The sequence below is a fragment of the Thamnophis elegans genome, chromosome 1 (assembly GCF_009769535.1).
Source record: "Thamnophis elegans isolate rThaEle1 chromosome 1, rThaEle1.pri, whole genome shotgun sequence".
Taxonomy (NCBI): domain Eukaryota; kingdom Metazoa; phylum Chordata; class Lepidosauria; order Squamata; family Colubridae; genus Thamnophis; species Thamnophis elegans.
In genome coordinates, this window is record NC_045541.1 from 155,409,445 (window position 1) to 155,429,679 (window position 20,235).

Sequence of the window (20,235 nt, forward strand, 5' to 3'; positions counted from 1 at the left end):
CCAACTCTGTTATAAACTGCTTCTCTCCTTGATTAGTTTCCACCTATTGCTTCTTGTTCTACCCTCAGGTGCTTTGGACAATAGCTTGACTCCCTCTTCTTTGTTGGCAACACCTGAGGTATTGGAACGCGGCTATCATGTCTCCCCTAGTCCTTCTTTTCATGAAACTAGACATAGCCTGTTCCCGCAACCGTTCTTCATATGTTTTAGCCTCCAGTCCCCTAATCATCTTTGTTGCTCTTCTCTCCACTCTTTCTAGAGTCTCTCTGGTTTACCTGGGAACGCTGACATTTTCAAATGATGCAGATTATAATGATGCACTATTGATGTATTTTATCCATGTTGGATGAAGTTATAATACATGTTATACCATCATGGCTTCCATAAGACTCTTAGGTTGTAAAATGTAGAATATGGCTTTATTTCAATTGCAAACAAGAGGAGGATAGGAGCCTCCTCATCTCTCTGCTTAATTTAATTAGTCTAAAATATTGCTCCCTAGAGCTAAGAATGCCTCTTAAACTGGCATACACCCTTCTAACTTATAAAACTATTCCCGAGTTCAAATTCTGAAGCCAGGTTAATCTTCAAACACCTTGAGTGAATCTAAGATGAAAAAGTTAAAACCTTAGGTGTAGAATTAATGACAATGATGAATCATATTATACATCCTGTGAATAGAATCAGTCAGGTTGTGTACAAATGTAAAAAGTTGATGATCCTTTGGTTAAAATTGCAGCTGTTTTTTTCCATCTTAATTTGAAAGTGTAATTGGGTAATATGAGCCAACCTGCAGCTTTTCCTTCTTCTGTTGAGGTAGCCGATCACTATGGTTACTTTTCCAGCTTTCCAGAATGAGTTTACTTTTAGAATAAGTAAGAATATAATAAATAAAATAAAGTTATACAGTATTTGTCAATATAAATTAACAGTCTTTCAATGACAAATGAGCATAGAAATTAAATTAAAAGCATGCCTAGCTTTGAAGTTCAAGCAAGAGTATCTCTTTGAGGGACAAGAACTGTTTCTAAATTTGATAAATAAATACACAAAAATAGAATTACTTACATTGATGGATATAAATATGGTATCCAATATCAGCTAAGAATTTCAGATAATGGAAGATTTAAAAACAATAACACCTGTAACAAAACTTTTAGAATATGAATCTAAAAGCCAATAATCCAATTAATTTAATAATACAGAGATGGTCCTAAAAAGATTCTTTATATCAGAGAAATAAAGTAACAGTATCTACTCATGTCCAATTTGCCATGAATTATGTTTAATGCAGTTGTAGGACAATATTTATATTGTAATATTAGATATAGCACCTACTTTTGTATGCAAAACAATACAGAAATTATTATTATTTAAGGTTGAAATGTTCTGGATATTCTCGACTTATGACCACATTTGAATCCAAAATTCCTGTTGCTAAGTGAGACAGTTGTTAAGTGAATTTTGCCCCTTTAAGACTTCTTTTGTCACATTAAGTGAATCACTGCAGTTGTTAAATTAGTAACACAGTTGTTAAGTATATTTGGCTTCCCTGTTGACTTTGCTTGTCAGAAGGTCACAAAAAGCAATCTCATGACCCAGGACATTGCAACCATCCAGCAGTAGGTTTCACATTTTATTACCACTGGTTCACCGCACCTTCTGTGCATGCGCCCGGCTTTCCACATATGCACTTTGCTTGCACGTGTCCCTTCTGCGCATGCGCCAGGCCTCAAAAATGTTGCCTTAAAAGGACGGCAACAGGTGGGTCGGCCCACCCATGATTTCCACTACTGGTTCGGTTGAACTGGTCTGAACCAGCTGAATACTACCTCTTCAACCATCATAAATATGAGTCAATTGCCAAGTGTCTGAATTTTGATCCTGTAACCCTAGGAATGCTGCAATGGTCATAAATGTGAAAAGTCACTTTTTTCAGTGCTGTTGTAACTTCTAATGGTCACTAAATGAACTGAATGAAGTTGAGAATCACCTGCATATGCGAATGACCTTGAGAAAAGGAATCAGATCTGAGGATGAATGAAGCAGAGGTTTAAGAGACAGGAGATTTATTTATAGGCAATATATAGTACATAAGGATAAGCAAAAAGTAGAAAATTTCCTATCAAGAGGAGAATCAAATAATATGCATTCTCTGCATTTGTATCTGGGAAGAAAGACAAAAGGAGGCATCCTCAGATTACCAATCTTATAAAGAATATTATAAATAGAGTAAAAATCAGTGAAATTAAATCAGAATTCATTTCTTTTGCTTTTGAAGCTATTAGGATCTGAACCTTCTGGTATGAAATACACAGCACAAATTTCAGTTGATTATTAGATATCGAATACTGACCCAATTTGGTTTTTATGAGTTTGCAGGGAGCCTTCTCCCTGACTGTAGTTAGCTTGTTTATATTTTCTCAGAATTTCAGCTCATAAATCCCAAAGGATTTGTATCTTGGATCCTTCATATTCTACAGCTGGAGAAGAGTTTGACTCTCATCATTTGGTGTGTGTCTGTGTGAATAGAATGCTCATTTACTGTAATTATAATGTCCTTGGAGGGTTGGGTCGTGAAGAAACATTGTCTCAGTGCCACGCATGTGCATTTTATGTGGAACTGTTGTGAAATGTAGAGAGAGAGAGGCAATACGTTCTTGGATTGGTAGAGGAAATAATATGCATCTCTCTTTTTCCTCTTTTGGGACATAAGCACATATTTGGATAGTGACTTTGATTTTCAAAATATTCCATCTTTACTTGTAAGATTATTTTCAGTATATTGAGATTTTTAATTACGGAGTCAAATGACCTTCTGAATTCATCTACCATTTATTCAAAGCCTGTCAATATTTATGTCATAATTGACAATTCAGTGTTAATTGGAGATGTACAGATTGCTTGGAATGGATCAGTCAGAGCCTTAAATTAATCTGCTCCAGAAAGTCTCCCCCCACCCCCGCTTTGAATTCTAGTTTATGGTTGCTGGGGTCTATTTATTCAGGCAGTATTGAGAGGGGCTTGGAGTGGTCTTTTGGTTGTTCTTTTGGAGCAAAATAGGTTGAAAATTTCTAGCATTGCTTCTTTTCGCTCCCTCTTCAAGGAAATGCTTTAAAATACCACAATTTCATTTCCTTTTAAATCAGGAACAGATATGTTATGTTTTGTGTTTCTTGCATTGATACTTGTTTTAAAATATTTTTAACAATGTATAATTGTCCAGAGTCAATGAGAATTGGCAGAATAGTAATAATAATATTTATTATATTATAATGCATATGTATATATAATTTGTGTTTATAATTTTTATATAATAATGCAAGCTGGCGATGCCCACCCTGGACCCTGAGGTCAAACACAACCCTGATGCGGCCCTCAATGAAATTGAGTTTTGACACCCCTGCTATATAGATGGATAAAACCCCCTCTAAACATGTGGCTGACTTTGTGACCCATCATAATAATAATGTGTTCAAATGTGAAATAGATGAGCACTGTTTGGCTTCTGGTTCTCTGTGTTTAGTTATTTCCCAGGAAGGGCAAGTGTTGATTGGCTGTCAGTTTATATGAGTTGTTTAGAGCCGAGGTGGCGCAGTGGTTAAATGCAGCACTGCAGGCTACTTCAGCTGACTGCAGTTCTGCAGTTCGGCTATTCAAATCTCACCGGCTCAGGCTTGACTCAGCCTTCCATCCTTCCGAGGTGGGTAAAATGAGGACCCGGATTGTTGTTGGGGGCAATATGCTGACTCTGTAAACCGCTTAGAGAGGGCTGAAAGCCCTATGAAGCGGTATATAAGTCTAACTGCTATTGCTATTGCTATTTAGACCTGCAAATATTCATAGAATCTTGATCCTGGCAAATAATGAAAATAGCTTTAAAATGGAATCAGAAAAGTTAGGAGAAAGACTGACTAGTTGCCTGGAGCATTTGTTACTGAGGATCCTTCCAGGCAGTTGTTGGTGTTATCAAGAAATATTGTTCCACTTAATGGGTTTATCATGGGAAGAAAAAAACAACTGGAAAAATTATGGGAGTGAGGCCAGAGCAATTACAACATTCTCCTGGGAAGTTTCTGAAACAATATTTTGCTTTACTTAGGAAGTCCCTAAGCTGCTCTTGAACCCTGAGACTATTTGCGGTGGGGAGACATCATTGACATTATCAGTTCAAATTCCAAGCTGAAATGAGAACTGCTCAGCTGGGATTTCATTCAAACAGGGTTGGAAAAATTACAAATCAGGCTGTGTTTACCAGCATCTCTGTTTTCCTTTCTTTCTTTCTCCCACAGGCCATCATGTTTTACAGCAGAGTACAGAGTTGTATGTTAGCAGCTGCCTACCTTGCTTATCTCCTGATGGGCGCTTTCATCTTCCAAGTTCTGGAAAAAGATGCCAAGAGGCTACAGCAAGGCATCACTTTTAGACTGGAGGACTTTCTGAAGAACGTCACTTCCCTCAGTGCAGTGGAGGTGAACATCTTAGTGGAGGTAGGGCATTCTTTCTGAAGTGAATCCAAAAAATAAGGAATCCAAAAACTGTGTTGCTTTGAATATCATCTGTGGAGATCAAAAGTTCCTTCCCTTCCCTTCCCCATTCCATCCCCTTTTTAATTATGAAATTGATGTATTAAGCTGTATGTATTAATTCGAAATTTTAAAGAAAAGACTATGGTATTTTGAAAAGGTTTTATCCTTTCAGTTCAATTTCATTTGGTAGACGTTCTTAGAATCAGAAGATACAGCTTGGTAGCAAAAAACATATAAATAAATGTTGTTTGATAATCAGTTATGGTTATTTAAATGTCAAATGTCATCTTAATTACAGAATCTGATGGAAGCTGTTAGGAGGGGCATATATCCAGCAGAAAATGAATTCTCTGATGAACACAACAATTGGGATTTCAGTAATTCTTTCTTCTTTGTGGGTTCTATGTTATCCACAATAGGTAAACTGCTTATGCTTCTCCCTTAAATGTTTGTTTATTAATCGTATTTGTATAACCAACCATCTCACTGAAAGCAACTCGGGGTGATGCAGTTGAAGTCAGAAACATTTATTGCAGTTTGTTTCAAGAGTCATTTTTATGCATCATAAAACCAAACAAGCTATAATTCATTTTTGTGACAATTGTTAATACGAAATAGGACAGCATATATACACACACAAACACACACACACACACACAAATACACAAACATACACACACACACACACACACACACAAGCAACAAAGTGTTAGAAAATCCTGAAATTGAAATATCAAATGCACTTGTTTTAATTCATATGTAGAAAGCGGCTGTGATCTTATCAAAAGGGAAACTGTTAAGAAGATAAAATACAGAGCTTTGGAAAGTCTCTGCTCATAAATAGAAATAACTTTTAAAAAACTCATTTAACCCCATTACATTCACCAAAAAGTTCACAGGCTCATATATGAAGTTTTCTCATGTTATGATACAGCAATGTTGTGAAACAGACTGCTGTGGGAAAATCTTTTGTCCAATGCAAAAGGTCAGTACAAATGCCTGTAAATAAACTATTAGCCCAGCCCCAATGACAATCCAACATTTTAAATTGTTTAGAGACATTTAGATTTTTTAAATAAAAAATTAAAGACTTTTTAATATTTTATAGAGCCATTTTAGTGTAGTGGTTAAGGTGCTGGCCTAGAAACCAGGAGACAGAGTTCTAATCCTGTTTTAGACTTGAAAGCTGGCTGGATGACTTTGGGCCAGTCATTCACTTTCAACCCACCCGACCTCACAGGGTTGTTATTGTGGGAAAAATAGGAAGAGGAAGAGAATTAGGCCTGTTTGCTACCTTGAATTACTTGTAAAGTAATAAAGGCAGAATAAAAACCTAATAAATAATAAAGACATTTTCTGCAATTCAATAAAATTTGTGCAGAATCACAGCTTTTATTCAGCATGTCATACCAATTCTTCTAAATAAGGAGTCCCCAACCCCGGTCCGTGGATTGGCACTGGTCCGCGGCATGCCAGAAACCAAGCTGCACAAACAAGCGAAGCCCCATTCATGGGACTCAGGCAGCATGTGAAACCATGGCCCTTCCAGTCCGCAGGAAAACCTCTTTCCATAGAACCGGTCCCTGGTGCCCCAAAGGTTGAGGGCCGCTGTTCTAAATGGACTATATTAAAACCACAAACACTTTTCCTCAGGTGCATTTTTTTACGCATTATCATGTCTGTAGTATATGAGGTAAAATATATCATATAAAATATATATAATATGTAAAATATATTTTAAAATATGTAAAATATATTTTAAAATATGTAAAATATATTTTAAAATATGTAAAATATATTTTAAAATATGTAAAATATATTTTAAAATATGTAAAATATATTTTAAAATATGTAAAATATATTTTAAAATATGTAAAATATATTTTAAAATATGTAAAATATATTTTAAAATATGTAAAATATATCAGGGAGGCAGTGGCTCAGTGGCTAAGATGCTGAGTCCATCAGACAGAAAGGTCGGCAGTTCGGCGGTTCGAATCCCTAGTGCCACATAATGGAGTAAGTTCCCATTACTTGTCCCAGCTTCTGCTAACCTAACAGTTCGAAAACATGTAAAAATGCAAGTAGAAAAATAGTGACCACCTTTGGTGGGAAGGTAACAGCGTTCCGTGCATCTTCGGCGTTTCATGCCAGTCACATGACCACAGAGACGTCTTCGGACTGTGCTGGCTCTTCGGCTTTGAAACAGAGATGAGCACCGCCCCCTAGAGTTGGGAACTACTATAACATATGTGCAAGGGGAACCTTTACCTATATCTTTTAGTATATGAGAGAATATCATTATTTTGTATTTTTCACATGGAAGACATAATAACAACCTTCTCTGGCTTTCTAAATGCATGACAAATACAAAGGTGGCTGATAGAGAAGAAAGAATTTCGTTAGTATTTGTTCAAAACTGTGGTGAACAAGAAATAGGGCTTGTCTGGGTCTCCTGGGAAGGCTCAGCCTTCGGACTTGATGTATTCCAGGCTACTTTAACTTTTGGCTAAATCATTTAGAAGAACAGATAAATAGGTTTTCTGATTATTTTGGGTTGCTTGGATAAATCTTCTTGGGATTTCAGCCTAAAACAACATTGTCTGTTCTTTAAACTCTGTAGAACATGTTGCTTATTTCAACTGTGTGCTTAGAGTGGAAATAAATGTGAGTCAATGCAACTGAAGGAGTATTGTAATACGAGAATATTCTGATAACAGAAGTATTCTTATAAACATGTGTGTGAATTATTTAAGACCCTAAACTACTTTGGCATTGGTTACTAGAGCTGTTCCTCAAATGCACTCCACCCCTACCAGTTGCCATGCAATGGACTTTTTTTTTTTACCAAGGACAAGAAAATAATAAAAGATGTGCAGAGAAACTGCAGAATTACATTTAATATCTAGGTTTTGTTCTCGCCACAGCCACTTTTTAATCTTGGTCCTAAAAAATGTTATGTATGTCTACTAAAGAAATCCAGTTATGCTGATAATCATGGATGATGCCTTAGAGAACTCATGGAAGGTGGCATTTAGAAACTCCAAATTAATGGCATCCTGAAGCAAAAAGAATTACTTTTCAAATTATATCTTGCTTGTAAAGGCAGGCAGGAAGTACCAATAGTAATAAGAAGGTTTACCTAGTAATAGGAAGGTTTACTTAATAGGAAGGGAAGTACCAACATAATGCTCACCAGTATATTCTCTGTAAATCAGGGGTGAAATTCAGCAGGTTCTGACAGGTTCTGGAGAACCGCTAGCGGAAATTTTGAGTACTTTGGAGAATTGGCAAGTACCACCTCTGGCTGGCCCCAGAGCGTGGTGGGAATGGAGATTTTGTAATATCCTTCCCCCAGGAGTGGGGAGGGAATGGAGATTTTGCAGTATCCCTCCCCTGCCATGCCCACAAAGCCACACACACAAAACTGGTAGCAAAAAAAAAATGAATTTCACCACTGCTGTAAATTTCATGTTTTCACAGGCTACGGAAAACTCTCCCCCAAAACAGCTGGTGGTCAGCTTTTCTGTGTCTTTTTTGCTCTCTTTGGAATTCCTCTGAATATTGTCTTTTTGCAGCATATTGGCAAGATGCTCTCCATGGTCTGCGAACGGCTAGCTAAATGGCTGTATAGGAAAGGTGTAAAAAAGGTAATTTTTTAAAGAAATATGTTATTCCATGATTATTTATGAAAATAAGCCAAAGAGCTTAAGATGATAATTTAATTGAAGAACAGTCTGAGTCATCATCATCAGTCAAGCAGAAATAACCATCCTTTAAAGCTGTTTTGTAGCTGCACATTACCAACAAAATATACATCCGTACTAAAGTTACAATGATGTAGCTATCAGGGTATATTAAATAGCTGTGTAATTTCATTAAATCCATTCCTGGAAATAAAATATTTCTAGACCATTAATCTGATTTATGGGTCAGTTAATGGACACAAACAGAGGCCCCAAAACTGCAAATGGTTCATTTAATCCAGGCCAAACCAGAGCACAATATCTCAGATTTTAAAAGAAATCTCCTCCTGTTTTATTGTACTGCAGTAATTCCAAACTGCATCAAATGATTGTACCATTAGAGAGGTTTAAGTCCAAACTCTATTTTAGTATGATAAATTCAAAGCAAATTATCAGGCAGAAATGTCTCTCCTCTCAACCTGAAGTTCTCCAATATACAGAATACCCTAACGCAGTGATGACAAACCTTTTCAGCACGGGGTGCTGAAAAGGGACGGCAAGCATGCGCATGTGGCACCGAGGGCCGAAAAGGGAGCACTTTGAGTGTGCACTCATCTGGGCTGCAACCAGGAAGAGGAGCTGCCCAGGGGGCATGCCTGTGCCCAAAAATGAATATCTGGTTTGGGTTGCATGCATATGCGCCGGCCAGTAAGTCTTACGGTTACTGATGGGCATGGCATGCGCTGATCAGCTGGCCAGCATGCATGCTCACACCGGTAAACAGAAGACCAACTCTTCTGGTTTCTGGCACTGCCTCATGCACAAAATCCAGCTGATCATTGCGGAAGAGGAACATAGCAACATGGCTCCATTTGCCACTTTGGGCATGAGTGCCATAAGTTCGCCATCACAGCCCTAACTGATTCAAACTCCTCCTACAACAGGAGTATCCAACCTTGGCAACTTTAAGACTTGTAGACCTCAACTCTCAGAATTCCCCAGCCAGCATTCATGTAGAATTCTAGGGAATTCTGGGAGTTGAAGTCCTCAAAGTAAAGTTGCCAAGGTGGGGCATCCCAATCTTAAAACATTTCTCTTAAACTTTGACATTTAAGCCTTCCACTTATATAATCAAACAATTTTCTTAACAATTCCTTACCCTTTCCTTTTAGGACTATCTCTAAAGTTATCCCAATTTTTCTCATTTGGTGTGCATCATCAAGGCAGTGTTAATTCTTGGTGATCCAACAGATATACCTTATTCATGATCAACCCATTTATAGTATCTATCCACATAGTTTTCTTGGTGAAATTCAGAAGTGGTTTATCACTGACACAATTTGAAATGATGCCTTTGTAGTTGCTAGGCTTTCTATAATGCTGTTGCTGCTTGAATGCTAAACTCAGCTTTGGCACTGGGATGACCTTCACTCCTAGCTTAAATGACCCCGGTGGTAGTATAGGCTTTCCCAGTGTTCCTTGCTCAGCCCTCCCAATGACTCAGCACCAGACTTGAGGGGGTCCAATTTCAAAGCATTTTAACACTATGTGATAGAATTGAAACATAACATACAACAATGCAGCCCATGAATCCTCAAATAATCCTCAACTTTGTTCTTGTTGTTAGCTGCAAAGTCGTGTCTGGCCCATTGTGACCCCAAGGACAACATTCCTCCAGGCCTTCCTGTCCTCTACCATCCTCTGGAGTCCATTTAAGCTCATACCTACTGCTTCAGTGACTCCATCCAGCCACCTCATTCTCTGTCGCCCCCTTCTTCTTTTGTCCTCCATCGTTCCCAGCATTAGGTTCTTCTCCAGTGAGTCCTTCCTTCTCATTAGGTGGCCAAAGCATTTGAAGTCCTCAACTTACAATCATTCATTTAGTGACCATTCAAAGTTACAATGGTACCAAACAACCTGGTGTATGACTGGTCCTCGCACTTACAACTGTTGCAACACTGCCATGGTAACAAGATCAGAATTTGGGTGCGTGGCAATTGACATATTTATGACAGTTGTGGCATTCCAGGAACTTATGATCTTCATTTGAAACCTTCCCAGTCAGTTTCCGGCAAGCAATGAAAATGAGAGGAAGCTGAATTCACTTAACAATCGCTTGAGTCACTTAACAACTGTGGCAAAAAAAGTCATAAAATCAGGAATGGCTCACTTAACAGAAAGTCTGGTTCCGATTGTGGTTGTAATTTGAAGTCTACCTGTATGAGATAGGATAAGACCATAGAAGTTCTGGAAATAGGCAGGCAAGCAGAGGCAGCTGTCTGTACCAAGGGCAATTTTCTTGTATCAAATCAGCTTTTTTCTCTGTTTTTCAGAAAACCGCAAGGGGCTTGACGCTTCTGTTCTTCCTGCTTATGGGAATACTAGTGTTTCTTTGTGTGCCATCGGCCATCATTCGAAAAATAGAGGGCTGGTCCTATAGTGAAGCAATTTATTTTACATTTATTACCCTCAGCACCATTGGATTTGGAGATTATATGATAGGTAAGTTTCTCTGTAGCATTTTCAAAACAATACTTCCTATTTGGATCAGGATGGCTCCTACGGTACAGTATGTTCTGATGCAGTTAAGAGACCAAATGGAGACTTGACTTTTAGAATGGCTATAGGGGTGAACCTATTTTGTACGTTCAAGGTGGATGGTTGCAACCACTGTGCTCACCAGGTACTACAAGGCTGGGCTGGGAATTTTTTTAGACTGTGGGTGGCATCGGATGCTGAATAACATTCAAAGGAGTGTTGCTGCATACCTGAACATCCCTGGATGCGTTGTGCACAGTCCTAAGTTCAATGGTCTGAAGCAACATCCCTGAGAAAGAGAGAGAACAATCACCTTCTACTTACTATAATTAAAGATGAGTGGACTTCAACCAGTGGTGGGTTTCAAAAATTCTTCGAACCTACTCTGTGGGTGTGGCCTCCTTTGTGGGAGTGGCTTGCCGCCCATGTGACTGGATGGGAGTGGCTTGCCGCCCATGTGACTGGATATGAAGATGCCGACGACACTTGTCAGAACCACCTTAAATTACCTCACACACAGCACTGGCATGCATAAGAATATGATGTAAACTTGTTTTTTAAAAGGCATCTTTGGTTTGCATTAAAACAACTTCAACACACGCAATGTTCTGATTGCACCACAAACGCAGTAGTCATCCTTACCTTTCACAGAGGCACTGAGTTTTATAAATATGAGCTTGATAGTGTAGAATAATCATATCCAAGGAACAGTGGTGGGTTTCAAAAATTTTGGAACCTCTTCTGTAGGTGTGGCCTGCTTTCCGGGTCCACTGGTGGAACTTCTTCTAACCGGTTTGGTAGATTTGACGAACTGGTTCTACCGAATAGGTGCGAACTGGTAGGAACCCACCTCTGACTTCAACTCCCAGAATACCCCAGCTAGCAGATTGAACCAAGGAGCCAAGGTGCCAAGGAGCCAAGGTGGCGCAGTGGTTAAATGCAGCACTGCAGGCTACTGCTAGATCAGCAGTTCAGCGGTTCAAATCTCACCGGCTCAGGGTTGACTCAGCCTTCCATCCTTCCGAGGTGGGTAAAATGAGGACCCAGATTGTTGGAGGCAATATGCTGACTCTCTGTAAACCGCTTAGAGAGGGCTGAAAGCCCTATGAAGCGGTATATAAGTCTACTGCTATTGAACCCATGGTCTGAGTTCATAGCCCACAAGGCATAACTATATTCTAGTGTCATGCATTAAGCAAAATAAGTCTAGTATTATAGATCTTAATTTTCTCCTTTTTCTTGAGAAGATCCCCTTCCTTTTAGTTTAAGAAACAATTCCTTCCAACAGAGAAGACCCAGCTCTTTTACTACTTATGCTTCCCTGGCTTTGGAGCAGACTATGCCGATGTCAGTTCTCAAATGGATTCTGTTGAGTTTGAAGAGGAAATGATTATAGGTTTTGCCTTGATTTACAAATTTAGTCAGATGTTTTAATTATGTGGTTGTTTATACATATGTGTGAGCCTGTTGGAAGAAATGTCCATGTGGGTTCAGTTCCAAGTGGGAAGAAAGACACTAGAAACATGGAAGCTGATTGGAAAGATAGTTTAATGGTGGACAGGAGCACCAGGATTGAGATCCTGGGCAAAAAAGAGTGTGTGTGTGTGTGTGTGTGAGAGAGAGAGAGAGAGAGAGAGAGACAGACAGACAGACAGACAGACAGACAGACAGACAGACACTCTCTTGGGCCCTGCCTTGGAGCTTCCTGTTCCTGTGTAAGAAAAGTACTCTGATTGGTTGTCAGACCCCCATGGGGCCATGCAGGGGTAGCCTTGTAGGTTGTCTTGAATCCCAGGCCTGGTTGAATCTTGCTGGGTGATGATGTAATGAAGGGGCTTTGGGCAATTCCTATTACGGTTTAATGACGTTGTCCTAGTTTGGATCTTGAGTGAGGGCTAATCCTATATGTCCTGAGGACCATGTCTTTGGTAGATAAGATGGCCCAGTCTTTTGTCTTGTAGATAGGCTGGCACCAGTCTTTCTGGGGTTATTAACAAAGGTGGGGGCTGCTTTCGAAGAGCATGTTTCTCCTTTTCTCATCCAGGGAGGTATAATATTCTGCTTTTTAAATATTTCCTAGAATATTTCACTCTTCTAGGAGAAGTGTAGGTGCTAACTTCCTGCAAGCCTTTTGTTAAAAGCCAAGGGAATAATGATAATTACTGTTGCTATGAATAAGAATATAGTCTGGGGCCCCAAATCTTCCTGCAGGATGTCTCCAACCCAGTAAAGCTGTCTTTAATTTTCAGCGGAACAGAATTCAGCAATTGTCTTATGTAAAAGTAGTGACATCATTTTTCTGACACAAGACAAGTATGATGATGATAATGATGATATACACCAGTGTGTTTTTCAATCTTGGCAACTTTAAAACCTATGAACTTCAACTCCCAGAATTCCCCAGATTCTGCATGAATGCTGGCTGAAGAATTCTGAGAGTTGAAGTCCACACATCTTAAAGTTGCCAAAGGCTGAAAGACTTTGATATACATTGTTTATCTGGTTTGGAAGAAAACATCAAACTCTGGTTTACAACACAGGGAGGAAATGAAGGAAGGTGAGTATGGAATCATGATGCAGTTAAAGACAGAAACACATTATTATTTTGTTTATTTTGATAGTATATAAAATATGTACTCAGCACTTTCGCTGATTTTGCTCAATTTCTGATTCAAAGATGGCATTTTTGCCTTCCACCAGCCCCTAGAAGCACTCTGCAGGCTTCAGCAGGGCTGGGGGGTGGCAAAAAATTCTTCAGTTTTTGCGAAAAATAGCCTATTTTCCACCCATTTTTCACAAAAACGGGCATTTTTGCCTTCCCCCAGCCCTGCTGATGCCTGTAGAGTGCTCCTGGGGGCCAGGGAGGACAAAAACATTTTTCTTATTTACCTCTTCGAAATCTTGGTGCGTCTTATACACCTGTGCGTCTTATAGTCTGAAAAATACGGCAGTCTCCCTGGAATGCAATTTTCTTCCTCTAAGTAGAGAAGTTCAGATAACATGCATTTGCTTTTTACATTTTTTTTGTTTTATTCAACTTTTCCTTCTTCTGTGTTTCCAGGGAGGCAACATGACAAATTCTACTTCCCTGGCTATCGGATTGTGGTAGCAATTTGGATTATCTTCGGACTTGCTTGGATAGCATTACTGTTTAATTTACTAACAACATTACTGGAAGACCCAAATGAGAAACCCATTGAGGATTATCTTCAGGTCAAGACAGTCAGAAAGAAAAAGAAGAACTCAAAAAAGGACCCATCTTCTTCACTGGAAGATGGCCCAGCGTTACATTCCAGTAGGGATGGACAAAGCAATCAGTTATAACTGCTATTGGACGTTTCACTGATATTTGATATCATTGCAGTATTTTGCTGGTTGCTTTGAAAAATAACTCGCTGATTTTAAATTATATTTAAAATGTGAAATAAACAGCAATCCTGCAAAAAAACAATTCTGCTTTCCACAGTACCCATTTACCCTTCATAATATATTCTTCACAATATATTTTCTCAATGTCTGCAACCTTAATTTTCAGAACTACAGCTTAATAGCAGCATTTTTGGTCTGCAAAAATCCAAATAACTATCTAGTGGTCATCCAGATTATTGCATGTCAGGTCTGTAATCTATGTGGCCACTCAATTTAAAATAGGAAAAAAATATTGGTCCTCACTTTTCAAAGTTTCATAGGTGAATCGTTAGTCTGTAAGATGAGAAAGACTCTTACTTTATGCTGCAAATTCAAAGAGTTCAAGGTTTGCTTTAAGAGTATCAAATTTAGCATGAATTGCTTGCTTTCCAATAGCTTTCATCATCTAAAATCATATAACCATCGATTGTAAAACTTGGAAAGGAATTTGGAAGTAATCTAATCTGAGCCCTTGTCCAGTGCAGAAATCCAGTATTACTACATACCTACAGTGATCAACCAGGTAGGGGTGGGATCCTATCGGTTTAACAATGGTTTGCTGAGTGCACGCTTTATTTGAGTGTGTGCACAATTCAGAGAATACTTACCTTCTGGATTTCTGCTTGGGAAGGAAAACAGCTGAGGCACTCCAATCCACTCTGCTGCGCGACTCAGCTAAGAAGATAAAAGTAGGTAAAGCTGAGGGGTGGGCGGGCTGGCCCACTTGATCATGGGAACAAACTCTTTTCAGGTGAACTGGTCCAAACCGGTAGAATCCCATCCCTGCAACTAGGGCAGAAAGTCCATTTCTGCATTCATAATGCAGTTCAGGAATTTTCAAATTTAGTCAATCCATGGGATCTGTTTGAAAAAAACACACACAACAGATTCTCTGATTACGGGGGGGGGGGGGGGGTGGTAGAGTCCAAATGTCTGAATGGAGGAAAAAACAAGCTCTTTTCAAGAAAGTAATCCTAGCTCACTTATCAAGAGGGTTCAATTATATATAACAATTTGATGTCTTTGTTCAAAAGTTGAAAATACCTCTGTTTTGGGCATTGTAAATATGGAGGAGAGAACTTCCCATGGTGATAGAAAATTTTGAGAAGAGGTTATAATAACTTTCAGCTAAATATTATTATAATTCCCTATGGAAAGAAAACACTGATTATTATGGTTCTCAAAATCCAGGTGTGCTATATAATCTCTTTTATTAAATATATTAATATAGCTTATCTCTAAACTTTTTCTCCAAACTTGAAAAAGTTGAAAGTAGATGAGCTGATATATTTCTTCTTGTTAGGATTTCTGAATGCCCAGACAAGGTGTTTGAGGAAATAAATTTGCAGAGAAATTGTTATTCAGCTTTACGATTTCAAATAGCAACAATTGATTTTGAAAATATGCTTTGTTTACATTTAACTTGCAAGGCACGGTTTCCCAAAAATGAAGAAATCCCTCTTGTTCCTCAGCTGCTAGAGTTTACACCAGGGGTAGTCAACCTTTTTATACCTACCGCCCACTTTTGTATCTCTGTTAGCAGTAAAATTTTCTAACCGCCCGCCAGTTCCACAATAATAGTGATTTATAAAGTAGGGAAGTAACTTTACTTTATAAAATTTATAAAGCAGAGTTACAGCAAACACCTGTCGCCCACCATGAAAACTGGAACGCCCACTAATGGGCAGTAGGGACCAGGTTGACTACCACTGGTTTACACACACATGCTAATGTAGGTTTGTTTGCAATGTTATGGAAATAGACTGGAAAACTATCATAAAATAAAACAGTGGCAATTTTGCAGTCTAGCCTACAGCCCTGAGATTTCCTGGTAGTTTCTAAATCAGAATCAGAGTCTGTTTAGCTTTTACAAGATCAGCCAAAGTTGGCCAGACGCTGCCACCTACAGTACTTCTCAATAAATCAGTGCCAGTGGTTTATTGTTGCCTAGTGTGGATATTAAATGTCTTTAAGAATGTTCGTGTTAAAACAGTTATAGTTCAGGATTCCTTTCTTTTTGCAATGAAAATTATACAGACTGGAGAGAAATCCTTTATGTGTAATGCCAATGCCAAAACATTAAGGCTGTCCTTGCTTTGAAAAAAAAAGACCAATACAGTAAATTTAGAGTCCTTAGGAACTGAAGTGGGATTGATTACAATGGGAACATTTTTCTTATTCGTTTTGCCTGATCATTTAAGTTCTGGTACTTCAAGTACCAATTATAAAGTAATAGAAGGCCTATGATAGTCTCTTCAGTAGCTGCCTTGTGGACCAGAGGGTCAAGAACTGAGTTGCAGGAATTGGGAATATCTAGTCTAATTAGGAGAAGGACTAAGGCAGTGGTGGGATTCAATTTTTTTGCTACTGGTTCTGTGGGAATGGCTTGGTGGGTGTGGCAGGGGAAGGTTACTGCAAAAAAAACCTTTCTTCCCAATCACCTGGGACTCGGGAGGCAGAGAATAGATGGGGTGGGGCCAGTCAGAGGTGGTATTTACCGGTTCTCCAAACTATTCAAAATTTCTGCTACTGGGCCTCCAGAACTGGTCAGAACCTGCTGAATACCATCTTTGGACTAAGGGTGATATGATATCAGTATTCCAATATTTGAAGGATTGTCATAGAGAGGAGGGACTCAACCTGAGGGGGAAAAAAGAAGTAATGGATGGAAGCTTAACAAAGTGAGATCTAACCTAGAAATAAGGTGTCCGTGAGAACAATTAGTCAGTGTAACAACTTGCATTCAGAAGTTGTGGATGCTCCATCATTAAGGTTTTTAAGAACAGATTGGACAGGCATCTATACAGAATAGTACAGGCTCTCCTGTTTGATTAGGGGGTTGGATTAGAAGAGGGGTGTCAAACTCAATTTCATTGAGGGCCACATCAGGGTTGTGTTTGACCTTGGGGTTTGTGTGGCCAGAGTGGGCATGACCTGCTCGACATCATTCAGGTCAGGGGTGCCTGTGGCAGCCCAAGTGTTCTGCCAGAGAAAACAGGCTCCCGAGTTCTGTTTTTGGCTGTGACAGCCTCCTGCAACAAGCGTTGGAGGCCATTGCAGCCGGAAACGGAACTCAGGAGCCTGTTTTTGCTGGCAGAGGCACTGTGGGCCAGTCCCTCACTGTTTCCAGGGTGGCCAGATCGAAGCACCCCACAGATCAAATCCGGCCCATGGGCCTTGAGTTTGACATCCCTGGACTAGAAGATCTCCAAGGTCCCTTCCAACTTTCTTATTCTGTAATTCTGTATCTTCTGAGAGCCACATGCTCAATCCAACCTTTATGAATTTCCATGAAACCATAAAAAAACCACTTGGCTGTTTCGTCAGACCATGGAATAGCATGTAATGCTTTTCTCCCTGATTACAGTTTCATGGGGAATATCCTGTATTCTTATTTTTCCTTATACTTTTAGGATGTTTTTGTTTGGCTTGGTTTCATTTCTTATTTACTTAAGAGTTCAAATCCGTTGTGTAAACCAGTGGTCCCCAACCCCCGGTCCGTGGACCGGTGCCGGGCCGTGGAGTACCTGGCACCGGGCCGCGCAGCGGCCGGGGGCCTAAGGGAAAGTCGCTAGGCCTACGGGACAACGTCGTCCAATCAGTATTCTGGCTGGTCGGCAAGGTAGGGGAGGTAAGCTAAAGGGGCGTGAATTAAGGCCGGGCGTTCAGTTGCTGAGCAGCGCACGCAAATTGGTGGCTGGGGTGGCCGGGTGCGTGCCTGGGACGGTGTGCGGAGTGGGGCCACCGGACTGAGCCTCTCTCAGAGGCGGTTGGTGGGGGTGTGCCGTCGCGAGGTTTCGCTGCGAGGAATGTGAGAAGCCCAGGTGGTTGTTTCCTCCCCCCCTCTTCCCCGCGAGCTCTCGCCGGCGCCGGGCTTTCCCCTGGCTCGTCTGCGGCCGCCGTTTTTGTCTCCCGCAGAGGCTGTTCCCCGAACCACCACCACCACCACCACCAACCCGGCCTCCCCTGTCAGTGCCCCGCGTCATGTCGTGATCTCCGGGCGGACGTGTGGGACCAGGGAGGTGGCGGTGACGGCGGCTGCTGCTGCTGCTGCTGCAGCTGCCGATGGGGCTGCTCCGGATTATGTTGCCGCCTAAATTGCAGCTCTTGGCGGTGATGGCGTTCGGGGTGTCCGTCTTCTTCCTGGAGAACCAGAGCACTCGGGCCACAACACGAGTGATGTCAAATTGACCACGCCCAACCCAGCCCCACAGGGTCAAACACAATCCTGATATGGTCCTCAATGATATCGAGTTTGACACCCCTGCTTTAGATCCTGATAGTGTTTTAATTATTAAAATTTAATAGACATAAAAAAGATGAAGAAAGACTAACCTCTATGTTATTTTTATGGAAGGCCTGCCTGAAAGTTATAATGGTAGCTCCTGGGCCGTGCGCAAAGGCTCCAGGGAAGAGATGCCCCCCCACCCCTGCGCGCGCTCAGCGGGCCACGGTAAAATTATCAAAGGCTGACTGGTCCGCGGCGATAAAAAGGTTGGGGACCACTGGTGTAAACCATGTAAAGTCACTAAGTAATAGAGGTGGCAAACGAGGTGACAAATACATAAATATGCTTCACAAGTAATAAATCAATACAATGTCTGCCTTCAGGCAAAGGAGAGAATGAATTCCTGTCAATGATGGGAAGCTTGCTCCAGCAGTTTACACATTTACAAAGCAAAGCCTTGAGGCAATAAGCCAACAGAAGAAACCATAATCAGAGGAAGAAAAGGGAAATGGGAAAAACACTTTCTAAGAGTTCAGCACTATGAGTAAAAGCAGGGGGAGAACACTGTGTACTATTCCACTACTATTTTTGAGAGGGTGTGCCTTTCAGAGGGCATGCAAATAAGACTGCAGTCTTAATAATTAAATGCAATGCAAACATTGAGGTTTGTAAATGTAGTTAATATTTTACTCTGCTGGCAAGACTCAGAAGTCAATGGTTTTTTTAATTTTCTCTTTTTTAATCCTCCTCTTTCCCCCTCTTTAAAAATAATCCTAATTTTCATTGTATTTATGTTACAATACATCCCAATAAAAGTAGAATAGAAAAAGGACTACAGGTTTGCACCAATTCTTCATGTTGGACTTTCTGTGCAGATGCAAATCCTTGCTGTTGTCAGCTGCTCAGAGCTGAATTTTCTAAACAATAGTATGTAATATTGATTTTTCATTTCTTTTATTCAACATACAGTATGTTTCTATCTCTCAAAACAATCCTGGGCAGCTAAAAACATCAATCAAAGAGACATTAATAATAATCTATGGTACTATATTTTCATCCACCATAATATTTAACTAGCTTTCTAGCTTTTAGGTGGTGACAATTATTAAAAGACTGTCTGGAGCTCACAAGATACTACTTCATAATAGTGTTTGCCTAAGAGTAATATATTTATGATTATACCTATAGTACTAAATGCTTTTAGATGTTAAATATGGTTTCTTTTGTAGGGTTCCATTATTGCTTCTGTAGATTATCCAAATATTCAGTTTGCATGTTTCTGTCAGGTAAGGACACACATGTAGTAGTTCTTCCAGCATTTATTTGAGATCCTCTGAAATCATTGTGGCAACATTCAGCAGAAAACAGAATAACAGTTGGAAGGGACCTTGGAGGTCTTCTAGTCCAGTGGTCCCCAACCCCCGGTCCGTGGACCGGTGCCGGGCCGTGGAGTACCTGGCACCGGGCCGCGCAGCGGCCGGGGGCCTAAGGGAAAGTCGCTAGGCCTACGGGACAACGTCGTCCAATCAGTATTCTGGCTGGTCGGCAAGGTAGGGGAGGTAAGCTAAAGGGGCGTGAATTAAGGCCGGGCGTTCAGTTGCTGAGCAGCGCACGCAAATTGGTGGCTGGGGTGGCCGGGTGCGTGCCTGGGACGGTGTGCGGAGTGGGGCCACCGGACTGAGCCTCTCTCAGAGGCGGTTGGTGGGGGTGTGCCGTCGCGAGGTTTCGCTGCGAGGAATGTGAGAAGCCCAGGTGGTTGTTTCCTCCCCCCCTCTTCCCCGCGAGCTCTCGCCGGCGCCGGGCTTTCCCCTGGCTCGTCTGCGGCCGCCGTTTTTGTCTCCCGCAG

At 40.6% G+C, this 20,235-nt stretch overlaps 1 protein-coding gene across 1 annotated transcript in view; it reads left to right on the plus strand.

Moving 5' to 3' along the window:
• The first annotated feature begins 4,298 nt into the window (after positions 1-4,298).
• LOC116506336 (potassium channel subfamily K member 16-like) overlaps positions 4,299-20,235 on the plus strand; it is a 163,864-nt gene continuing 147,927 nt past the window's right edge. The window contains exons 1-5 of the mRNA XM_032214026.1: positions 4,299-4,490; positions 4,828-4,948; positions 8,013-8,179; positions 10,549-10,717; positions 13,815-14,048. Of these exons, the coding sequence (XP_032069917.1) occupies positions 4,299-4,490; positions 4,828-4,948; positions 8,013-8,179; positions 10,549-10,717; positions 13,815-14,048 (883 nt within the window). The remainder of the gene's footprint in view (positions 4,491-4,827; positions 4,949-8,012; positions 8,180-10,548; positions 10,718-13,814; positions 14,049-20,235) is intronic.